The sequence below is a fragment of the Canis lupus genome, chromosome 32 (genome assembly GCF_003254725.2).
Source record: "Canis lupus dingo isolate Sandy chromosome 32, ASM325472v2, whole genome shotgun sequence".
Lineage (NCBI taxonomy): Eukaryota > Metazoa > Chordata > Mammalia > Carnivora > Canidae > Canis > Canis lupus.
Window position 1 is genome coordinate 25,501,244 of NC_064274.1, and position 21,257 is coordinate 25,522,500.

The 21,257-nt window shown below is 36.8% G+C and overlaps 1 protein-coding gene across 2 annotated transcripts in view; it reads right to left on the minus strand.

Annotated features, from left to right (window-relative positions):
• Positions 1 to 21,257, minus strand: part of CXXC4 (CXXC finger protein 4) — a 35,386-nt gene that overhangs the window by 13,107 nt on the left and 1,022 nt on the right. For both annotated transcript variants that reach the window (XM_025422829.3, XM_049105009.1), the window contains one exon: positions 17,923 to 19,250. In XM_025422829.3, coding sequence (XP_025278614.3) covers positions 17,923 to 18,993 — 1,071 coding nt within the window. In that variant the 5' untranslated portion in view covers positions 18,994 to 19,250. The remainder of the gene's footprint in view (positions 1 to 17,922; positions 19,251 to 21,257) is intronic.

A 21,257-nucleotide genomic window follows, 5' to 3' on the forward strand; every position in this document is an offset into this window, starting at 1 on the left:
TCAGCAATATTTTTAGTCAGCAATACACAACATAATGACTTGTATATTTCAACATTTAATAAAAAAAATGTTCAGCCTTAGAACATTACAAAAATTGGAATATTGACTTTAATGCTAATTTACTGAATATAATGCTCAAAACGTTAGTCTAAGAAATACAGGAAACACAGACTAGAACATGGATAGCCATTAGATTATAGAGGGAGGTTCAAACTATTAGCCAATAGTAGGAAGTCCAGCCAGAAAGTCTGTATCTGCTGCATACATATGCATCCTATATAAGGTTGATATTTAGGAAATTCAGTGAAGTAATTTCTTTACTCTGGGGAATTTCATTTACTATAGGACAACAAGAAATATTACATTGATATTAATTCTATCATTTAACAACCGCTCATGCTAAACATTCCTGCAAATAATCAAATGAAAACTATATTGACAACATATGCCACTATTTTAAAGTCTGCATTTTCAACAAATTAATGTTATATATATGAGACAAACTTATACTAGCCAATGATACTCAGTGGAGCATAACTATCCTTTTGTACCATAAAAAGACTATAGTTTTCCAAAGGAGTAAAAAGTTAGCACCAAAAGTAAAAGCCATCCTTTTAACAAAAAACTTAAAGTTACGGTGGGCCTTTTTTTTTTTTTTTTTTTTTTCAGAAAAAAGGTTAAAGTATTGAATTTTCCTCTCTATATTAATATTACAGTAATTCATTATACTATACTGTTCTTTAAAAAACAGGATCACATGAGAACATATTGAAGGTACATAAGAAACAATAAGCTACATTTTCCTACAGGAGCAAACGAAAGAGAGTTGATTTTATTTCTTAGACAGTCCAACAATCCTGTGTAGAATACAAGATGGCTGCTAAGAATATGTATATAAATTGGTATGTTGAATGTTACCAAATTATTGAGTAGGTACAAACATGAACATACACACACGTGCGCACACGCACTTCTTGTAAACAAATCTTAAGATGGTGTTAATGGCACTTGAATTTCATATTTCAGAAAATACATGAAAAATTCTACTCTAAGTACTCTTTAATAATTGAGGCTAGCTTTTATTTACTTTCTCACATTTGATTTATTTGGTTGAAAAAGTCCTACTGTAATAATGTCATCTTGAAATTTAAATGAAAAAAAAATTTTGGAAAGCAAAGCCACTTTTCACTACTTGCACTATAAAGAATTTTTAAAAACTTGTCCTCACAGTCAACACAATAAATTTCAAAATGAATGTGTAAGAACAAACTAATGATTTTTTTTCAAACTAATGATTTTTTAAAAATAAACTCCACTCCCAACGTGAGGCTCTAACTCATGACCCTAAGATCAAGAGTCTCATGCTCTCCCAGGCAGCCAGGTACCCCAAACTAATGACTCTAATGCAAGTTTGTATAATGTATATACAAAAATATTTAACTTGTGAAATATTATCTAAAAACTCAAACAAGAAAGTACATTATTTCCATATAAATAGCACTTTTAATATTTTACTCCTTACTCCTCATGGTATAATGTTTTCTTCTCTCCAGCTGCATACCTGAATCCCCATCAATTGATTTGGTTGATGAGAAAAACCCCTCTACCACTTTCCAAAATTGACTTTTGAATGATAAATATAATTGTATATGCTCCTTACTTTTATTTAGTCATTATTAAGGGAATTATATGAAGTAATAAGAAACATATTCATTCTAATATTCACACTTTACACACACACACACACACACACACACAAGCAGTAAATGAAAACTTAGACGTTTATACCAGATGCTAAGCTTGCTGCCTGATGCCAACTAAGAATAAATTTTATATAAGTATGCATACTTATATAAATGTAGTCATTTTTAACAAGATAAGTTAGATCCAAACATATCCATGCAATTACAGATTCACATATGAAAAATAAACATGTGCATATATATTCATATATATTCACATTTACATGTATAGAATATGACATAGAGATGCCAATTTACTTTCAGATGCCAACTGGAAACAAGACTGTAAGTATATACTTAGATAATCTTGTATCTTGATAAACATATATGTTTATGAAGATAAACAGAAAAATGTATGGAGTACATTTTTTAAATGAGGTGAACTCCTTATGTCTTGGATACATTTTGAAATATCTTTTCCAATTCTTTGCTCTTCCTGTGCCCCTTTCCATTACCCAATTTTATTCGCAATATTTAGAAAAAGCAAGCTTCATCAAATGTCACCTGAGATCAAAGGTCATGGTTGTGAGGAGAAACATAATCATTTCTCAATGCTTGTTAGCACCAAAAATTAATTAGATAATGCAAATATGAGAAAAGCAGAGAGCTAGTTTTCTTTACTAATACAACCTGTCACAAAATATAGCACTGTGATGTGTGCATATTATTATGCATACATTGAGACCAGTAGTATCTCCATCTACAAAGATAGAGACAATCCACTGATACACAGGAAGGGTGAAGATAAGCAAGGAAGCATCTTTTAAAAATTACTTATCCCTCAAATTAAGAATTTTGAGGTTATGAAGCCTAAAAGTGATTTGTTGGGAAATCACCTAAAATGTGTGAGAAAACAAGAATACCACTAGTGCATTAACTGGAACAAGTTTTCAAGGCATGCACCAGAAGCTTGAAGTGAGGTTGCTCTAAATTTTATTTCAGGGTTAAAAAAGTGACAAAACTCCTTAGTGCCCCTAGGCCACAAAAAGCAGAAGATGTATGCCTGACCTCCTGCCCAATTTTCACTTGGGCTCAGTGGAAATTTACTTTACGCCTGGATTGAGTTCTCTTTGGCCAAGATGGGCAAAGCAACACTGTTTGCTTTCATACATGAAATATTAGTTAAATCATAGGTGTTTGAATAAACCGTATGAATACATAAAAGATTGATTAAAAAATAGGTTTTTGATTAAGTCTGTACTAATTTGGGGACCTATCTTCTCTAATTCTGTCAACTAATGAGGTCATCTTCGTTAGAAGACTTTTACTTCAAATGGTGTGGGATCTCAGCACACCAACGGGGAGGATTAAGCACCCTGACCAGCTCCCTTAGGGTTATATAAATTCAACAGTCCCAGCTGGGGAATCACACTTTTGATGAGATTACAGTGACTTTCTGGATCTCCATGATGCTTGCAGGAAATTGTTATCCTGAGTGACAGGAAAGCCAGATTCCCCAGGAAGAGAAGGGGGTGGGGAGGTAAAGAATAGAATGGAGTTGAGCAGCATTGTTTAAGGCAGCCTTCACTGCTCATCCAGGTGCACACACTGACATACAGCAGCCTGCTCCCAGGAGGCCTGGGGAGAAACCTGCAGCCCTCCGTTCTCCTTCCCCTATTACTATAAAGCATGGTGTTCCAGAGTATTCAGTCCTACGAAAGCCAGAGCCACATACTGAAGACCCTAAACTAATGAGCTGTTTCCCCCTTAAATAATTTTAGAAAGCAATGGTAATTCCTTGTATAAGATATATAAGAATTTTGTGTAAGATACAGACTATGAATGATATAATCCAAGCCCAAGTACAGCTTACATATACTTTAAAAAAATGAACACAAAAAGTTATTAGTATGTCTCCAGCAGAGGTATATTTAAGCTTAATTTTTGTTAAATCAGCAGTGAAGAAATAATTAAACAATCTAAAATAAGTAAAAATCCCCAAGGCTGCCACCTAAAGAATTTGAGTATTTTTCTTTTTTGGTGTCTGCTGAGCAGTCACATGAACTGTGGTATCTTCAGGTTGAGCATGCATCTACATACTCTTGTTTAAAATATGGCAAATCTAATAAAAATTCTAATAAAAATTCATCTTCTGAAAGCTGCAAATGGGATATCCACACTTCCCTCTACATAGAGATATGTGGGAATGGCTATTCATTTTTAGATACAACATATAAAGTGTGGCACGAACAAAACTCATCATTTTAGTAAAGCCACTCATGAACCTTCAAAGGGCAAATTAAAGAGAACTCAATGCTGAAATTTGCTTCAGAATGCATAAAGCTATCTAAATTGAGATAATAATTATGACATTAGAAAATTCTGTAACTAAAGTTAAATGCAGGTTTCCAATATTTCTTCATATACTTTCTAATCCAAAAAAGCCTTCGGAATTCTATTGTGAAACAGGATGCTTCTAATACAATGATTTCCAAGCTGGAGTCAGTATTTTGGGCTACAATTATTCTTAAACTAATCAAAAATAGTTTCCTGCTTTCCTATTTATTATTAATTAAAGAAATGGAAGTCATCTAATTATTTTCTGATTCTCATATGTAATGATGTGAAGTGTGCTTTTTCTAATCCAAAGTAAAGCAATATCAAACTGTAGTTAGCCAGTACAGCCTCTTTTAAACTCTTCTTGAATACTGTCTTTCTGTGAGGAGTCCCCTATAAGTTTCTTAGGCTCCAACCACCTAAGACTTTGAAATTGGAACACCTCACAGCATTTGACTGACCTTTTCACACTAGAACTTGAAAACCTTAATAAATCACTGTAATTTTGCAACAGAAATTACAAGAGTATGACAAGAGATAATAGTAAGTACCACTGTTTGCCTTTAGATATTTGATCATATTTTGTTTTGGCTTAATATAAAACTTTAAAACTCTGGAGTATTCTGCATGAACAGAAGTAAAGGATTCCTGAGGGAGGAAGAAAATTACTTTTTTTCCTGTTTTGATTCACAAAGAATGCTGAAACATCAAGTTATATAGGTTCTCAATTTTTTTACTGACAAAATTTCAAAAACTACTTGAAGAAATGAAAAATTGTATTATACATACAATATTGTGAATGTGAATTCACACGTATATTAATACAAATCTTTGGATAATTAATTATGATCTAAAATAATACCTAAGAAATGTTAGAGACACTCTAAAATATTTTTAGCAGAAATATTTTTTATATCCTGTTTATAATTAATATATTTCAGAAACCATAGACCAGTAATTCACTAACTTTACTAGAATTATTAGCAAGCACAAGTATGGCATAGGTCAGTGAATCTGAAAGAACAATTAATTTAAGATATGTGATAATCTCACAGTCCCATAATTTACTGTTTTATAACCAAAAACTTTATATTTTAATAATAATGCCTCAATTAAAAATATATAAACTAATATAAGTAAACAGTTTCTACTTCTTAGGTTACACCTTTCTTTTTCTGTCCTACCGTAATATATATGTCATATATATTATGTAATATTATATCATATGTATGATATATATGTGCAATATATATTACATATGTGATATGTATCAGATTAGTCTTCTCATAATTCAGATTCATTTATCATATAACTGTATAAGTATCTGTACACTCACATTTTATTTTGGCCATTATCCAAATGTAAACTAAAAACATCAATATTACCAGTAACTGGAATATTAGACCACTCCCTAAAAGAGAGAAAGTACCAAAGAGGTAAATGCGTAACTTACAACCCGATTTTTTGGAGGCCTTAAATATGATTATAAGAACTCTACTTTTTTCGTTTTCAAATCGACGTTTATGGCCAGGATTTCTCTGATTACTGGGGAAGAACTAGCAATGGCTTTTTCATTAGTATCCATCCTCTGTAGCCTGCTGCTCCTGCTACTCCTTCTGCTTTGCAAATATTGACAGCTCCTCCTCTTCCTCCCCCTCCTACACAAACACCACCACCCTCACCATCACCACTGTGATAGGATGGCTTTAGGCTCTGATAGCATGACTTGAGAAGTAAATCTAGGTAACTTTTGTAGTTGGAAAGATGGGTTTATATATTATGTTGAACAGATGCTAAACCAAGCAATGTGCTAGTAGAACCAGTTAGGAAAACAGTAGTCTAAAGGAGAATTTATGTGTCTAATGGGTAGGCATGGGTTGGTAGGAAGGAAAGTAACAGCTTATCACCATGATTTACACTCGTCCAAAAGTGACCAAAAAAGGTGCCCACTTTGGCCCTAGTATCTAATGCAACTTACTTTATTTAGGCAAGTCTCGTGATTAATGCTATGTAGGATTATATTTCAAGTAATTTTGGTAAAAACACTTCAAATCAAATCAGTCTAACAAATAAGTAAATTTATTGTATTATAAATGAGTCGCTTAGAACTTGAAATGTTCTTGGACATATAAAAATAAACTGTAATAGGATAATACCAGGGTAAGCAGAAAGAGGAAAATTGTTCAATGACCCACCAATTAAAAAGGCATTTTTTGAAAGATTATTTTATACAGTACTTTTAACCCTATGTTAAAGGTTCTTAGAGGGAATATGAAAGGCAATTAAAGGTAAAATTGACATTAAAAAGCAAAAATTAGATTAATAACATCAATACTGTCAAGAATGATTAGAACAGAGTCAATTCTATTTATATGTTCCATGTTTATATTTCATTTATGAATATATATATATACACACAAATATATACGGTTATATGATAGATGAATGTTAATCAATCTGCTACCTACCTATCCCCATCTATCTATCCAGCAGAGACAAAAGTTAGATAATTCTATCTCCCCTGGAAGTCACTCGACTAATCCTGCTTAATGCAACAATGCCTTTAGGTGAGATCACTGCTAATCAGCTACTGAAAAACGCCAGCATTCTTTTTGTGATAAAGTTGTACAATTTTGAAAATTTTCATTAATTTCAAAGCAGACAGTTGAACTGTTTTGTTCGTTTACTGAAAAGAAGAAGAAATTCTTGTAAAATGTGAGGAAATGGGAGGTCACTCAAAAAATATTATGAGGTGATGTTTTAAAATTATTAAAGCTTTGATTTGGACAGTCTCTAACATGTATTCAAATGAAATACAATAGTTACACCAAACCTCTATAAAAAATTCAAAATACAGCTCCTTTTGAAATATTATAGATTGAAAATTTGAGAAATATTCTTTTTTTATATTATATAAAAAGTGAAAATAACTTTAATAAAAATTTTTCTCTTAGGCTAAGTTCCTTAGCAACTTGGATGTACTCACTGTACTTCATTTGGTTAAGAATCCTCTAAGACATTCCAACCACTTCGATAGACCCAAAGAAACCAAAGCATGTTTTATGTCCATAAATGACTTATAAGAATTTAGAGTAAATTCCAAATATTTCAGTCATCATCATCAAAATAATGTACTTGGTTAGAACTATACTTCTGAAAATAACACGTAGCTTTTGGAGTATTTCTTTAAAAAATTTTTAATAATTGTAATTGTCATCAAACCAAATGCTTAAATTCACAATCATTCTGAGTTTTTGTTCTCCTTTTTTCTCTTTAAGTAATAAAATTAACAACAATTATTATAATTTAAACTTTATCAAGTTATCACATGTTACCTAGCTCTTTCGAAATATATTGACTAATTTCCCTCATTAAGAGGATATATAAGCATTCTGTACTACCATGATATCAGCATATCTTGTGCTAGAGCAATTCCTTAAATATTCAGATTTAAATTTCTCCTCAGAGGATTTCGATATACTACTTCTTTTTCTATGAGTATCTTTGTGCAAACATATACACCTTCACAAAATAAACTATCTAGCAGAGTCAATTAATAAGCCTAACTTTTTTTCAAACACAGAATTTATAAGATGTAGTGATTAATATTCTTTCTTCCACTTTTTTTGGAGTCTTTTCTGTATGCGCATTTTGTATTTTCTAGGAAATTCTCTATATAACCACTTAAAAATTACAGATATCTTTGACCAATTGGTTGTTTATAGGATAGCCTTCACCTCTCTAAACACCATCGCTAATCTGGAGCATTCTTTTTCTCACCTTGGCTTTTCCATGTTTCTGACTGCAGACCTGAGTGAATTACTCTTAAAGAGAAATGACAAGGTGGGGGAAAAAAACTAGTTTCTGTGAAACTATTTTTTCCGCTATGGTAAATTAAAAGAAACGATGTTGAAAAGTTCTAGTGGGTCTAAGCCCAGACTCATGGCATCTTGCCAAAAATTTTGAGACATTAACTGTTTCTACCAATTTCTTACTTAAACCAGACTCAAGAGGATGACCTTGCACATGACAATCCTTTCTACCAATGTGCTCCTTTCTGGTTTCCCTTGTATCTGTAACACTATACTTTGCCTACCTTTCCTCTCTCCCTCCCTTCCTTCTTTCTTATTCAGGTCAAACAACGATTTCCACTACTCTGTAAAATATACTTGAAATAACAAATCATACTGTAGAGTCTCAGTATGTTCAAATATACAAAGCAAGTATCCTTTTTTTTCTTAATCCTCGAAAAATTCTATTAATAGAAAATTTAATTCTATACCATACAACCACCTGAGGAAACCAGGTAGAGATCACAAATAGTAATCTGTATTTCTTACCTAGGCCTGAGGAAGAACTAAGCCAAGGATGCATCAAGGAATCCCAAGGTATGAGATTGTTTACAGAGCAATTATATTGCTTTGATTCAATTATTTTATTTTAAATGTGTCCACTTCTTGGACTGAAAGTTAAAAATGTAAGCAGAGAACTAAGTATCTTGGATGAAGGACTAAGATGCAGAGTTAGAGATTTAGGTAGGTGTTGCAAAAGGCAGAAATGAAAAGTTTAAGTTCCTTAAACAAGTGTCTGTCTCTGTTTGTGTAAACATATGTGTATTGTATATCCACATCCACAGCACTTAACCACAAATCTTAGAAAATAATAGTTCCTACCTAAAGATCTATCAAATTGGATTGAATTGATCAAGGGCTTACTATGTGCTCAGTAACATACCATGGATTCATGAATATACAGCAGAGGTAGAGACCTGCCTAGGAGAAGTAAAGACACGCTATTGATAGAAATACATTTAAATTTTACTCTTTATCTTGTTACCATTGTTCCATTTACAAATATAATTTCTTTCCTCACTACAGACTTGTTCAATGGTGTTGGTGCTGTCACTAAACTAGTGTTTTTCAAACTTTTTTGACTGCAACCAACACTTAGAAATACATTTTACATAGCAGCCTAGTACATGCATACACATACATTTATGTATACATACAAACTGAAACAGAAGTTTAACAATATGTACTCTTACTATATGTACTGCAATCATATATTTTATGTTCCACTCTGTTCTGTTCTACTTTTTAAAAATCCTCATGGCAAGCCAACACATGGACCACTAATGTTCTGTCACCTGCAGTTTGAAAAACACAGCTCCACGCCACAGAAATAACACACTCATGTGAAGAGAATCACATGAGGAAAATCCAAAAACCACTCCACTTCATAATGAATGTAACTCTATATAGCAGCCTTACATAAAAGATCCAATATGTATTTCCTTTGACACAGAAAAGGCCGATGTTCTCGATTTTATTTTTCACGGGTGAAAATTAGGGCACACAAAGTATTTAATGTTTACTAGAAGATCCCACATCTTCTCACTTCTCATCCATCTACATACAACTGAGAATTTTAGCTCTTTTCCTTATTCTTGATTCCATTAAAACCATCACTGGTTTTAACTCATTTAACCTACACGTGAGAACACTTCCCATAGACCAATCTTTCCCCAGCAGAGACAATTACTTTCCTGCCACTGATTCACCAGCACCCATAATCATCATTTCCACACAATTAAATTTATAGTCTATCTTTCTTTTAAAACGTATTTCATCTCTTTTCAATCTGTAAGGGTTTGGAGCAAATATATCTTCTCTGGAATTTGCCAAATTGGCTGAAATGCACAGAAATGCCAATGAGTCTTTGTGATCTATAAACATTTGTCCCTTTCCCCCCTTGCCACCCTACATCTCTATCCTTTTGATTCTACCAATCCAGGTTTTTGTTTCTTTAAGTCCTTGAGCAAGAAACAGCACTTTCAGCAGAGTTTTCCCCAGTTTGACACTTGTGCACATTCTCCAGAATGTCCTCTAAAGTATGAATTTAGATACAGAGGAGATCCAAATGGGATCCCATTTTCCACCCATCTTGGAAGCATTCTCTTTTAGTTACACTTTGGAATTATTCTACCAAATGTTTCAAAGACATAAGTAAAAATAATAACATCAGCTATAACACAATCTGTTTTCCCTGTCTCTGATTCAGCTGCCACTCCACTGAACTTGAGCTTTAGCTCTGACTCTCAAACCAAATATATTGAGTGAAGTCATAAAAATATTATCTTCCCTCTTTTTATAGTTTCCACTCTCCGCAAAACTTCTATAACTGCTGAAGGAAAGCAGACATCCATATCCTGTCTTGACAAAGTTCCTTCTAGATACTGGATTGTATCCTGACTTGAATATTCCTTCCTCAGTTTTTAATGCTTTCTGGATTAGCATTCCAAGTCTTTTAGGGCTTATCACTGTTTTCTCCCAAAAAACCATCAGCCTTTTCTATTATTGTTCATGACTCTCTTCATTTCATAAATACTTTCTCCTCTTTAAACAGGAAAAAAAGAAAGTTCTGTATACTTTACTTTGTATCTCAAAACGTGTATCCACTTGTTTTATTCCCCCACACAACTATCTCCCAAAACAAAAGTAACTCTAAAATTTTCCAATATTAAACATATCCTCCAACTAGAATTCACAAGTATTTAACCATTTCTTTCTTCTTTCTTCCAATGATTTTCTTAAATTAATTCACACTTAGTATAGCTCCCAACTGTGTCTGTCCAAATAAAGAAAATAGTAGCCAAACAAAGGCATTGTGTTAAGGTCAGTCTCTCTCTCCCTCTCTCAAAAGTTATAGAAATTAATGGCAGTGGTGTGCCTTTGGTAAGGAAGAAGAGCACTGATTTATTTAACCTGGCTCACCACACAGATGGAATTGACTAGGTTATTTGTGTTCTCCTAGGCATTTGAGACGCAAGAACAAGGAAAACTTGTTTATCAGGTTTATCTCTTTCCAAGTGAAATCAAGCCAGATGTTTGGTGAAGTGGATGATTAAAGCAAAAATTCAGAAAACACAAGCCATAACATAGTCAACCTGGGCTTTAATTTCTGAAAACTATAAGCAACATGTTGATGTACAGAATTATCTGTAAACATAGCTGGCTATCTCAGTCTCTACTTTTCACTGAGGACTTTAACATAGGAATGAAAACTTATACAGCATTTTTTATTACGCAAAGTACACTAACCTATATACAGCATCAAAAAGTTGTAAGCTTGGGATCCCTGGGTGGCTCAGCGGTTTAGTGCCTGCCTTCAGCCTAGGGCGTGATCCTGGAGTCCAGGGATCCAGTCCCGCATCAGGCTCCCTGCATGGAGCCTGCTTCTCCCTCTGCCTGTGTCTCTGCTTCTCTCTCTCTCTATGTCTATCATGAATAAATAAATAACATCTTAAAAAAAAAAGTTGTAAGCTACTGGATACTATTATCCCCATTCTACAGATGAGGAAACAAGCTTCAGAGAAGTTACACTGATGTGGCTAATTTCAACTGTAAGTTACCTGATACTATTGGCTCTTCCCATAACCTATCATCTAAATGTGGCCGTATGGCCCAAATATAATTTTTAACTATAAAAGAAGTGAAAAGCTGAGAAACTAACAGTATGCTTTCCTAATACAATTTATATTTGGTTTTATATCAGCCAAAGAAATACATTTTTTAGTATTACTTCTTTGAAAAAGTAATTTTTGCTTTGCCATTTGTTTTTAAGAAATGTAATGGGAGATAAGTGCATTAAATATCAAGAAAAAGAAAAACAGAAAAATTTAACAGGCTCACTCTCATACCTGGCTTTGGATTCTTATGCTGTTAAAATAAATTAAGAGAAAGCCCCGAAGTTTCACAGAGGAAAAAAATATTTCTCATAATGTTTTAGAGTAGAAGTTAACAAGCCTGCTGGGATCCTTTTAGCCCCTGCAGAGCTAAGTCTTCAACATTATTAAATGGCTGTCGCATCTGAAGTATGGTGCAACATAACTCAATAAACAACAGAAAACATATGATGCTGAATGGAGGGAGGCTTTTCGATTACCGTGCAGAATAATTCAATATCAGGACAGGTGTTTGTATGTGATGGAACAAGATATGACTGAAGGATAAACCATCCCTGTGCCCCTGCCCCAAATATTTTGAAACTCTTAAGGACAATAGGATAATGTCAGATGAAAAACTGTTAAGAATGAGCAGAAGCCCCGCAACACAACGAACAAAATCAATGCATCTGCAGAATCTTCAAAATATACACTGATTACAACAAAAAATATTCTTGAAAATAAATTTTTGTAGAAAGTGGTATTTTCTGGGGTGTTCTACATCCCCAACCAAGATTATCTACATTTTACTCAGTGACTGAAAATCACACATACAAATGAAAAAATTTACCATTATTTTGGGTTCATTTTTGCTTTTTAAAGATTAACTTAAAAATAAAGGAAAACTAAAAGAGAAGTAGTCTTTTATCCAACTTAGATATTTATGTGGGCCTTCCTTTCAATAAATATTGAATTTAACCTCTTAATTTGATTAGATATTTTTATGTGATGAATACATTAGTTTAACATTTTGTAAAATGTAAGGAAAAATACATGTAAAAAATGGTAAGCATATCCACTCTCATGAAATTTACTGGATAGTGGGACATTTTATTATGCTTTTTCAAAGCAAAATTTAAAAGTGAGCTGTTTTCTGGTAAAAATGAAAAAATGTATTCAGACAATCTAACCAAGTGAGTTCGAACAATTCTAAGCATCAACAACTTCAAGAGAGTTTTTTAAAACACTTTTTTTTTACCAAATTAAATAATTGTATGTTTTACTTGTGTATCCAGAAAGAATATACCAGGTTCACAACCCTGCCCCCCCTCCCCAATAGATCTTCAGTCTCCAACCTGCCAAACTAGAGCCAATGGAGATGAAATGCCCACCCTGCTTCCACTTCTTTCCAGTTACAGTCTTAGAGACTAGTTTATTAATTTGTTCTGTATTTGCCAACCTGTAAGGTTGACTATACTATACAAAACCTATAGACTATACAAAACCCCTAACTGTTCACTAAGGAAAACAAGGGACTAACCAAGGTAGGCAGCAGTACTTCAATCATCAATTCAGCAAAAAGTCTAAAAATCAAGTAATGTTTATTTTCTTAATCATTAGATAACTTTTTATTCTCATTTAAAATGTATATTTTTATCTTATTAGTCTAAAAGTTGTTACTGTTGATTTGTTCTGACTGGTTTTCTGATTGCTTATTCGTTTGTATTTTGTTTCATGACAGTTGAATTTCAAATATTCTTAGAGGATAACTTATATATGGATTTTAATTACTTTTATTTTACTACTCTTAATTGCCATGTAAAAGATTTCTTATAATTTACATGATATTTGCATGGGTGGGGGTAGTATTTTCATTTAGGAAGTATTACAAATGTATGGTCCTTTTAAATAAAACAACTTTCTTTGACTACTTTGTATTAGATCTAGTGATAGAAGGAAAGTCTCGCTGGACTTGTATTACAGTTTGATGCCTTGACAGCAAATCTACTTGGCTTTAGTCAAAGCTAAACTTTTCTGAAGTTTTTTCTTATCGTTTATGAAATTCAGGAGCTTTTTTCCTACATTAGCTCTTTATTACACTCTAGTGTTAATGTACTATCATTTTGTTTGAATTGATTGAGAACTTTCCTCTTTCCCTTTGATAGTCATATTTGCATTTTGAGAATGAAACAAAAATTTAGATTTTTATAGTGGCATGTTGTCGATTTTACTAAAATTTGAGAACTCATTCTTTCATGATATAAAATGACAAACTGGTGGATGTTTCAATTTAAGATATGAAACATCTGTGTTTACCAATACATTTTTTTAAGTCACCTAACTTCAAAAACTTATAACATTTTCAATTATTGACTGGTTTCATTATTTAACTATATGGATTCTGAGTTTGAAGGACACACCTATTTTACATACAGTCTACAAATAAATTTCTTCAGGAAGCAAGTATCATCTTCCCTGAAGACAATGCTTCGTCCAGAATTTTACGATTGCCCTTTGTGTGGTGGTGGGGTCTTAGAACTCAATAGCTAAGAACTTAAAACCTAAAATAGTCTTCAAGAAATCAAGTTATCAAGTTTGGGGCAATATTTGGGTGTTTTCCACCAAACCCCTTAGAAGATCAACCTAACTTGTTGGCCTGTATATTCAATAGATAAATATTTTAAATGAGAGAAAAGTGTGAAAAGAAAAGAAAGAAATTAAAATTGTCCGTTCTCTTGAGGCTCCAGTTTTCTCTTCACTACAGTCTCTTCACTATAGGGTATCCTTTTCAAGGCCCTCCTCCAGCTTGTGATGGCAGTGTGTAACTTAGAGCCGAGAGCCAAGGGTGGGGGCAGGGAAACCTCCTGAGGTGCTGCTTACTAATGTAATTCCATAAATCAGCTAATGGGAGAGAAACCAGATCTGTGTGGTCTCTAATGCTGTCCCACAGAGATCAATCATGTCACCTGAACAATGTTCAGAGACTAAGAGGCTGGGGTTGCCCGTGGGATGATTCTATCCCTTGAGCCATATCGGGTGGGGATATTTTTAAAAGTTAGATCTTCATATCAGAAATGTAACTGCTGTGAATATGAAAACTGAAGGATTGATTACCTTTGCATGAGACAAACTGCCTTTATGTAACTTATTATCATAATGCATAATCACATGTTTATTAAAATCTCTCCACTTAATATTGATCATTTAGGATGCAAGTTTTTAAGATAAGTTTTTTTGCAGAAAGGTCATGCAGTATTTGTAATAACTGCTTTGAATAATTAGTGAGTTTTTTAATGTAGTAAAAATGACTAAATGAACAGTGTTACATGCAAATACGCAGTGCACAGTATCACAGAAAAACTAAATTTGTTTTATGTGTACTGTTATCTCATGGAATATTACCAGGGGGGTGATTTTATAAACATATTTCCAAGGCATTAAGATGCTCTTAACATGAGACTAAGCAGGAAAATTTGAAAATAAGTAAGCCTGTTTTAAAAGGACTGCCAGAGGGGAGGCTTCAAAAAAAAAAAAAAATGTGGGCAAGAATCCCAACACATCCATGTGAGTCTGTCTTAATTTCAGTTTACTCACCCTGAAAATCTGATTAAGCCTCCAGCCTTTGGGATGAGAATAAGTCAAAGGGAAGAAGGACACATGAGGTTTGAAATGATAAATAAGAATGTAACTAGTGATTACGATCCAAATATTCATTGGTGTCCATAATTTAAAGCCAACAAATATTAGCTCCTGAACTTAAACCTGAAGTCCACAGGTAATATCCATAATGAATCCCCAAATCATTATCCTCAGTGAGGGAGTCTATCCAATCTCTAAAACATCTCCACAGATGATGATAACTTACAGGAACCAAATTAGAGAGGGAGGCAGGTCAGCAGGGGACTTTTCACCGACCAGCAAACAGTGTTCCAGCTTTGGTTCAGTCATGTAAACCCCGTCACTCTGACATGCATCCAGCTGCTTCCCTACAGCCAAAACTGTGTGGATACACATGTGCTTAAGGCTGCCACTGCCTTTTTAAAATAATCTAGCTAGAATCTTAGCCAATTAAAAAAAAATGAAACAAAACAGCTCCCCCCTCAAACTTTTTCTTTCTGCCAAGTAACACTCCACTGACAATCTTAGCCTTGAGCCATGACCCATTCTCTGGTAGGAAGGGGTACTATAGTTAGGAAAACATCGTCAGAGAGCTCTACAAAGAGAGAAATTTGTTTCCCTTTCTTACCTACACTCCATTTTCTGAAGATCAACAAAACCTTTATGCACTCGGATTAAAAAAAAAAAAAAGGAAATACTACAGTGTCATATGAGATCAAAATGTCTAAAGAATTTAAACATCACAAGTTTGTGGGAAAACTATCCAAAGAAGGAAAAAACGGGAAATTTATGAAGTTTGTTTAGACTGATAAATCAGTATAGAAAGTTGTGCAGAAAACCTATTGGTATCCACGCTAAGCTCCTTCAGAGTGGTTATTTACTAAATAAATCAGAATTACTCGGTGGTCCTACCCAACATATACGCTAAAGTGGGATGCAGGCAGTGCCATGGGTTTAGCTAAAGACGTGGCCTACCAGCAACATGAAATCTGTAACTCTAGATACTATAGTTCTAGAGGAAAAATAGATGCCATCTAGTCCTTAACAACTGGGTATTCACAGGAAATTTTAGTATGAACAGAATTTTAATTTCCTATGGGCCTTAGAGACCTAAAGGTAAATTACAATAACTTAATCTAGAAAGCAGAATTCAAAAACTATAAACAAGTTTTTGCCACCTAACAAAATACATGGACCTGCATTTTTATAATTGCTATTATCTTTGTTTAAGCAGGGCTGCCAATGGAAATGTAGTAAGCCACCCTGGAGTAAAGTCGAACTTTCGACAAAGAGATGGGTTTTCTTACAAAGAGGAATACATGTAATATTTTGATGGAACTGATGATAATCAATAATGATATCAATATAGTACTGTTTTTTTTTCCTGGATCCCAAAATGCCATTTGCTTTGTATACTAATAAAACTTTAAAAAATCTGTATCTCATTTATGTGTTCAAACCTGCAACAAAATTCTTTAACTCTTCTTTCTTATCCTTTTAAAGACCAGTCCTTCATGAAGACAACTCCTTTAAGTAGTGCTCACAATTTTTAAAAAGAATGTGCAAGTGCCCCTCTTGATGATAACTTGTGAGAGCCAGTCTCACTCTATAATCCAGCCCATAGAAGATTCCCATATCCTAAATCCACCACCTACATTCTCAAGTTTATATGAACATCCTGTCATCTACTCTGTAAATGTTATCAAGGGACTACATATGATTACTTGTTCACATATCTTTGCTAAACATACCACTAAATTCATTCACCTATGATGGTACATTTTTTCCCCTTTTTGTTTTGATCACGTTAACCATATGAAATTTTCACCAGACACATCACTTTGCATTTAACACAATTAAAAAGTCTAATTTAACAATTACTTTAGTGATAATCGGTACATTGTTTTAAGGACATATAGGAAAAAGAAACTATGATTGACCATCTAGGGGATCAATCAAAACTGTGCTTGGTTTATAGAACAATTTTGTGATCACAAAATGGTTACTTTGTCAAACGCAGAGCTCAAAGGAAATATTCTTTGGTAACCAAATTTTAGTAATCATCTGCTTGTGAAACTATGCAAAAACAATTCTTAAATAAAATGATCATCACCTGCCCGAAATGAACTAATTTTGTTCCTCGATTCTAAGACACATCCCCTTAAAAATTGCACATGGCGTTCAGCTTTTCTGTATTACTCCTGCTTTCTCAAAAAATACCAGATATGCAGAAAATGGGAAACAGAAACATTTTTATCATGGTGAAGAGAAAAACTATTCTAGAAGGGGGTGGAACACCCTTTTGAATCCATTTATTTCAGCTTCCAAGATTACTGTGTGTGTGTGTGTGTGTGTGTGTTAATGGAAACATAGGCTCCTGTGCCACGAATGGTGTCCTCACTGTTATAACTGAGCCACTAATAAGTCTCTCTTAGCCAATAAAAGTATATGAAATGTGATGTGTCCAATCCTTTGGGCAGAGATGCTTTTAAAACTAATACTAAGGGGGAGGAGGTATATTAAACCGCCAAGGGGCATTTCTGAGCATTCTGAATGTGAAACTTCTGATTTTTTAGACCAATTACATCAGTTTACCACCGCAGATAAAAAGGAGGGGCGCACCCCCCATCTGGAGGCCAGTTCCACGCGAAGTGCAGCTGGGGAGGGTGGAGGGGAGGCCGTGCCCTCGCAACCACCTGCAACTGTATCTTACAGCCTGAATGAAGCTTCGGGAAAGGGGTACTGCATCTTCAAGCCAGACAAGAAGCCCTGAAGGGGAGAAGAGAGGGGAGTGAGGAGGGAGGGGGGGAGACTGGGAAACAAGAAATCATCTCCTCTGACCTCTAGCGAAGTGCCAGGTTTTTTCTTTAGCTCTTCACATTTTCTAAATTTGCAGATCTGGTGTCCCGTTTTGCGGTTCCTGCAACTGCTGCAGACGCCACAGTTGATGAGCCTCTTGCAGGGCACGCAGACCCCACACCTTTTCCTCTTCTTCTTGGCCGGGTTGGCTCCGCTAGCTCCCCCGGAGGAGGACGAGGAGGAGGAGGAATGATTCTGCGGGCAGTCTGCCAGATTGGCAATTTGAAACGCACTGTCTGTGACGGCTGCTGAGGCTGCTGCGGGGGAGTGAAGGGCTGTCATGACGATGACCCCTGGAGGTAATGAGATGCCCCCTAAAGCCGGGATAGCGGAAAAAGTCCCCACGCGCTCGGGGAGATTCATTATCTCTGCTTCAGCAGCGCCGCATTTGAGCTTGTTCATGCATTCCCCCGCCAAAGGTCTGCAGTGTTCAGGGGATAAGGTGGAGAGGAAATTAGTATTTGCCATTTGCAACGACGGCTCTGGCGGGCAGCCAGCTTTCCCCAGCCTCTGGGAGTCGTTTCGGTGGTGCATGCTGGTCCTGCCGCCGCCGCCGCCGCCGCCGCCGCCGCCGCCGCCGCCGCCGCCGCCGCCCGCGGGGAGGATCGCCGAGGAGGAGGCGGAGGAGGAGGCGGCGGCGGAGGAGGATTTCCTGCCGCCCCCGCCGCCGCCCCCGCCGCCCCCGCCGCCGCCGCCGCCGCCGCCGCCCCCGCCGCCGCCCCCGCCCCCGCCGCTGCCCCAGAGCATGGCGGTGGCGGCGGCGGCGGTGGCCGCGTTGTCGCAGTTCCAGGGGGACATGCCGATGCGCGCGGCGGCCGCGGCGGCGGCGGCGCTGCTGGGGAAGATGGGGGTGGTGATGCGCGCGATCTTGGCCGCCTGCGGGAAGGCGCCCCCGTTGGTCTTGTAGAAGGAGGTGGCGAAGGAGCGGTAGCGCTCCATCTCCGAGTTGTAATCCACAAGGCTGTTGAGGGCCCCCTCGGGCAGGTGGCTCTCCTTGGGCAAGCCCGGGGCCTCCGGGCTCGGCCCGGGCTCCACGCAGACATTGGTGTTCATGGTGCAGGGGGGGAAGAAGGGGTGCAGGGTGGAAGTGGGGACCGCCTGGTCCGACACCTGGGTGGGAAAGGGGGGGAGGTGGGGGGGAGGGAAGGGGGTGATGGTGGTGCTGGGGTGGGGGCCGAGGCGGGAGGGGAAAGTGGGTCCGGGCGGGGAGAGCAAGGTGAGGACTGCTTTATTCCTCTCTGGGGCGCATTTCCACAGACGGCGAATTCCCAGGCAGCGTCTTCCTTAGCATTATCCTCCAACTGTTACAACTAAAATAAAGAAAGTCATTCCAGCGAGCTGCACGAGGAAAAAGATTAAAAATAAATAAACAGCCTCCCTCGCTGCCCCACCGAAGACGCCGAGAGCTCCCACATTCTCCGTCAGGTCGTTTGCATGACAATCATCAAGACGTGACCTCCCCCCCACACACACACCCCGACTCCCCCCCCACCCCCCACCCCCCCCACACACACACGCGCTCCCAACCCACTCCCTCCCTCCTCGCAGCACACCACAGCTCCTCCCCCCTATTCTCATAACCCTCCAGAGAAAATGTATTAATAGCCAGGATACCCGGGGAAAGAGGAAAGACGGGGGTGACAAATGCCGAGGGAAGAGGGCAATTGGAGTGCTAAAGACATGCAAATCAGGGGTGGGAGGGCGATACTACCTATAAGCAGAGGGCATTTAAACATTATGAAATGTGTGAACAAGTGCTGCCTGGGCATGCAAATGCTGTAAAGTAGAAAACAGCAATGGCCCTATGAGGAAAATGAACAGGAAATTAGCAAATGAAGTACTGAGAAAGTCTACAATACATCCGAGTATAAACTGTAAGCAAACACAATACAACTGAGAGCGAAGAGGACTGCCCACATACAATCTGAACTAAAGAGGCAGGGAGAAAAGAACTACCAGCTGCCACAGTGTCCTTCTGTGTCTGCGGTCATTAGTTTGAATCCCAGCACAGCTGGCTCTGTTAGGGTCTTAATTCAATGGACCAAGGACAGGTCTCAATTGTACAAGCCATTTGGTGGTGGGGCTTGGTGGGGGTAAGAGGGTGGTGTTCTACTTGTTTAAAAGAAAGAAAGAAAAAAGAAAGAAAAGAAAGATGGACTAGATACATTTTTTTTTAAAAAACCATACAAACAATGTCACCGGTTTTAAAGCAAGTGCCTGCAGCCCCTGTAAGAATATTCCCAATAATTCCTAATGGAGACTCCTGTCTCTTCTCAAGACAAGAGGAAAGCATGGGACTTTTTTATTTTTTATTTTTTCTTAAGGATCTTTCATAGTCACTGGTTTTTACACTGAGCAAAATTTGGAGGGGGGGGGGAGAAAGGAGATCGCTTAAGGTGGTGTTTACCTGAAGAAATAACCGTTAAAAAGATTTTTTTTTCCCCTTTTGCTCTTTTTAAAAGGAAAGTTTAATGTTAAGTGGGTATTTGCATTCATCCCTTTGCTTACAGGCCATTATTATGCTTTAGGAAGAGGTATTTTAGTTGTTTATCACAGATGAAGAGGTACATCTCAGCCTTTTAGGAAGTAACGCAAAGACATAAAGTGTATATTAACCTAAAAAAAACCAGTTTCTTTGTTTCCAGATTTTTTTGGGGGGGGAGGCAGAGTATCTTTTTGTGACACCTTGTGAAGCCCATAGATTGGCCTGGAATGTGGAGTTCAGGGAATTCTAAATGGGGGCCCAGTAGTCTCAGTCTCAAATATTCAGTTGAAAATGGATATCAATTATAGTAATTATGCTTATAATTAGATTAATGAACCATTTATGCCCAAACTCCAAGTGCAAAAACTTCAAGACCTGCTGATGAGGTGCCCTAAAAAGAGGGGTTTACGTAAACAAATCCCTATTAGGCAAAGTAAATCAAGATAAGGAACCTCACCCCAGGCTGGATTAGAAGCTAGCAGGCATCTTTCAATCACAGCAAGTCCCTAATCACTCAGGAACCACCTCTGTGGTTTCGCATTAGGGAAAACTGCTCCCTTCAGAGGTCTGATGGCAATACAAAGGGTGCCCCCAAAACGCTCCTGGCTAAATATTCTTGATGCTTGGAAGGGGGTAGGGGGAAGACACAGCAAGAATATGCATACAGCTTCAGTTTCTGCGAATCACATTGTAAGTGCAAGACCATAATAACTGCTACTCAGTAAAAACTAGTTATGCCAACCATGCATTAGCTATCACATTGAGTGGAGGGGGAAAAAAAAAATCAGTATTTTAGTCTTTTGACCTTGTTCCAAATAAAGAAATAATTTAA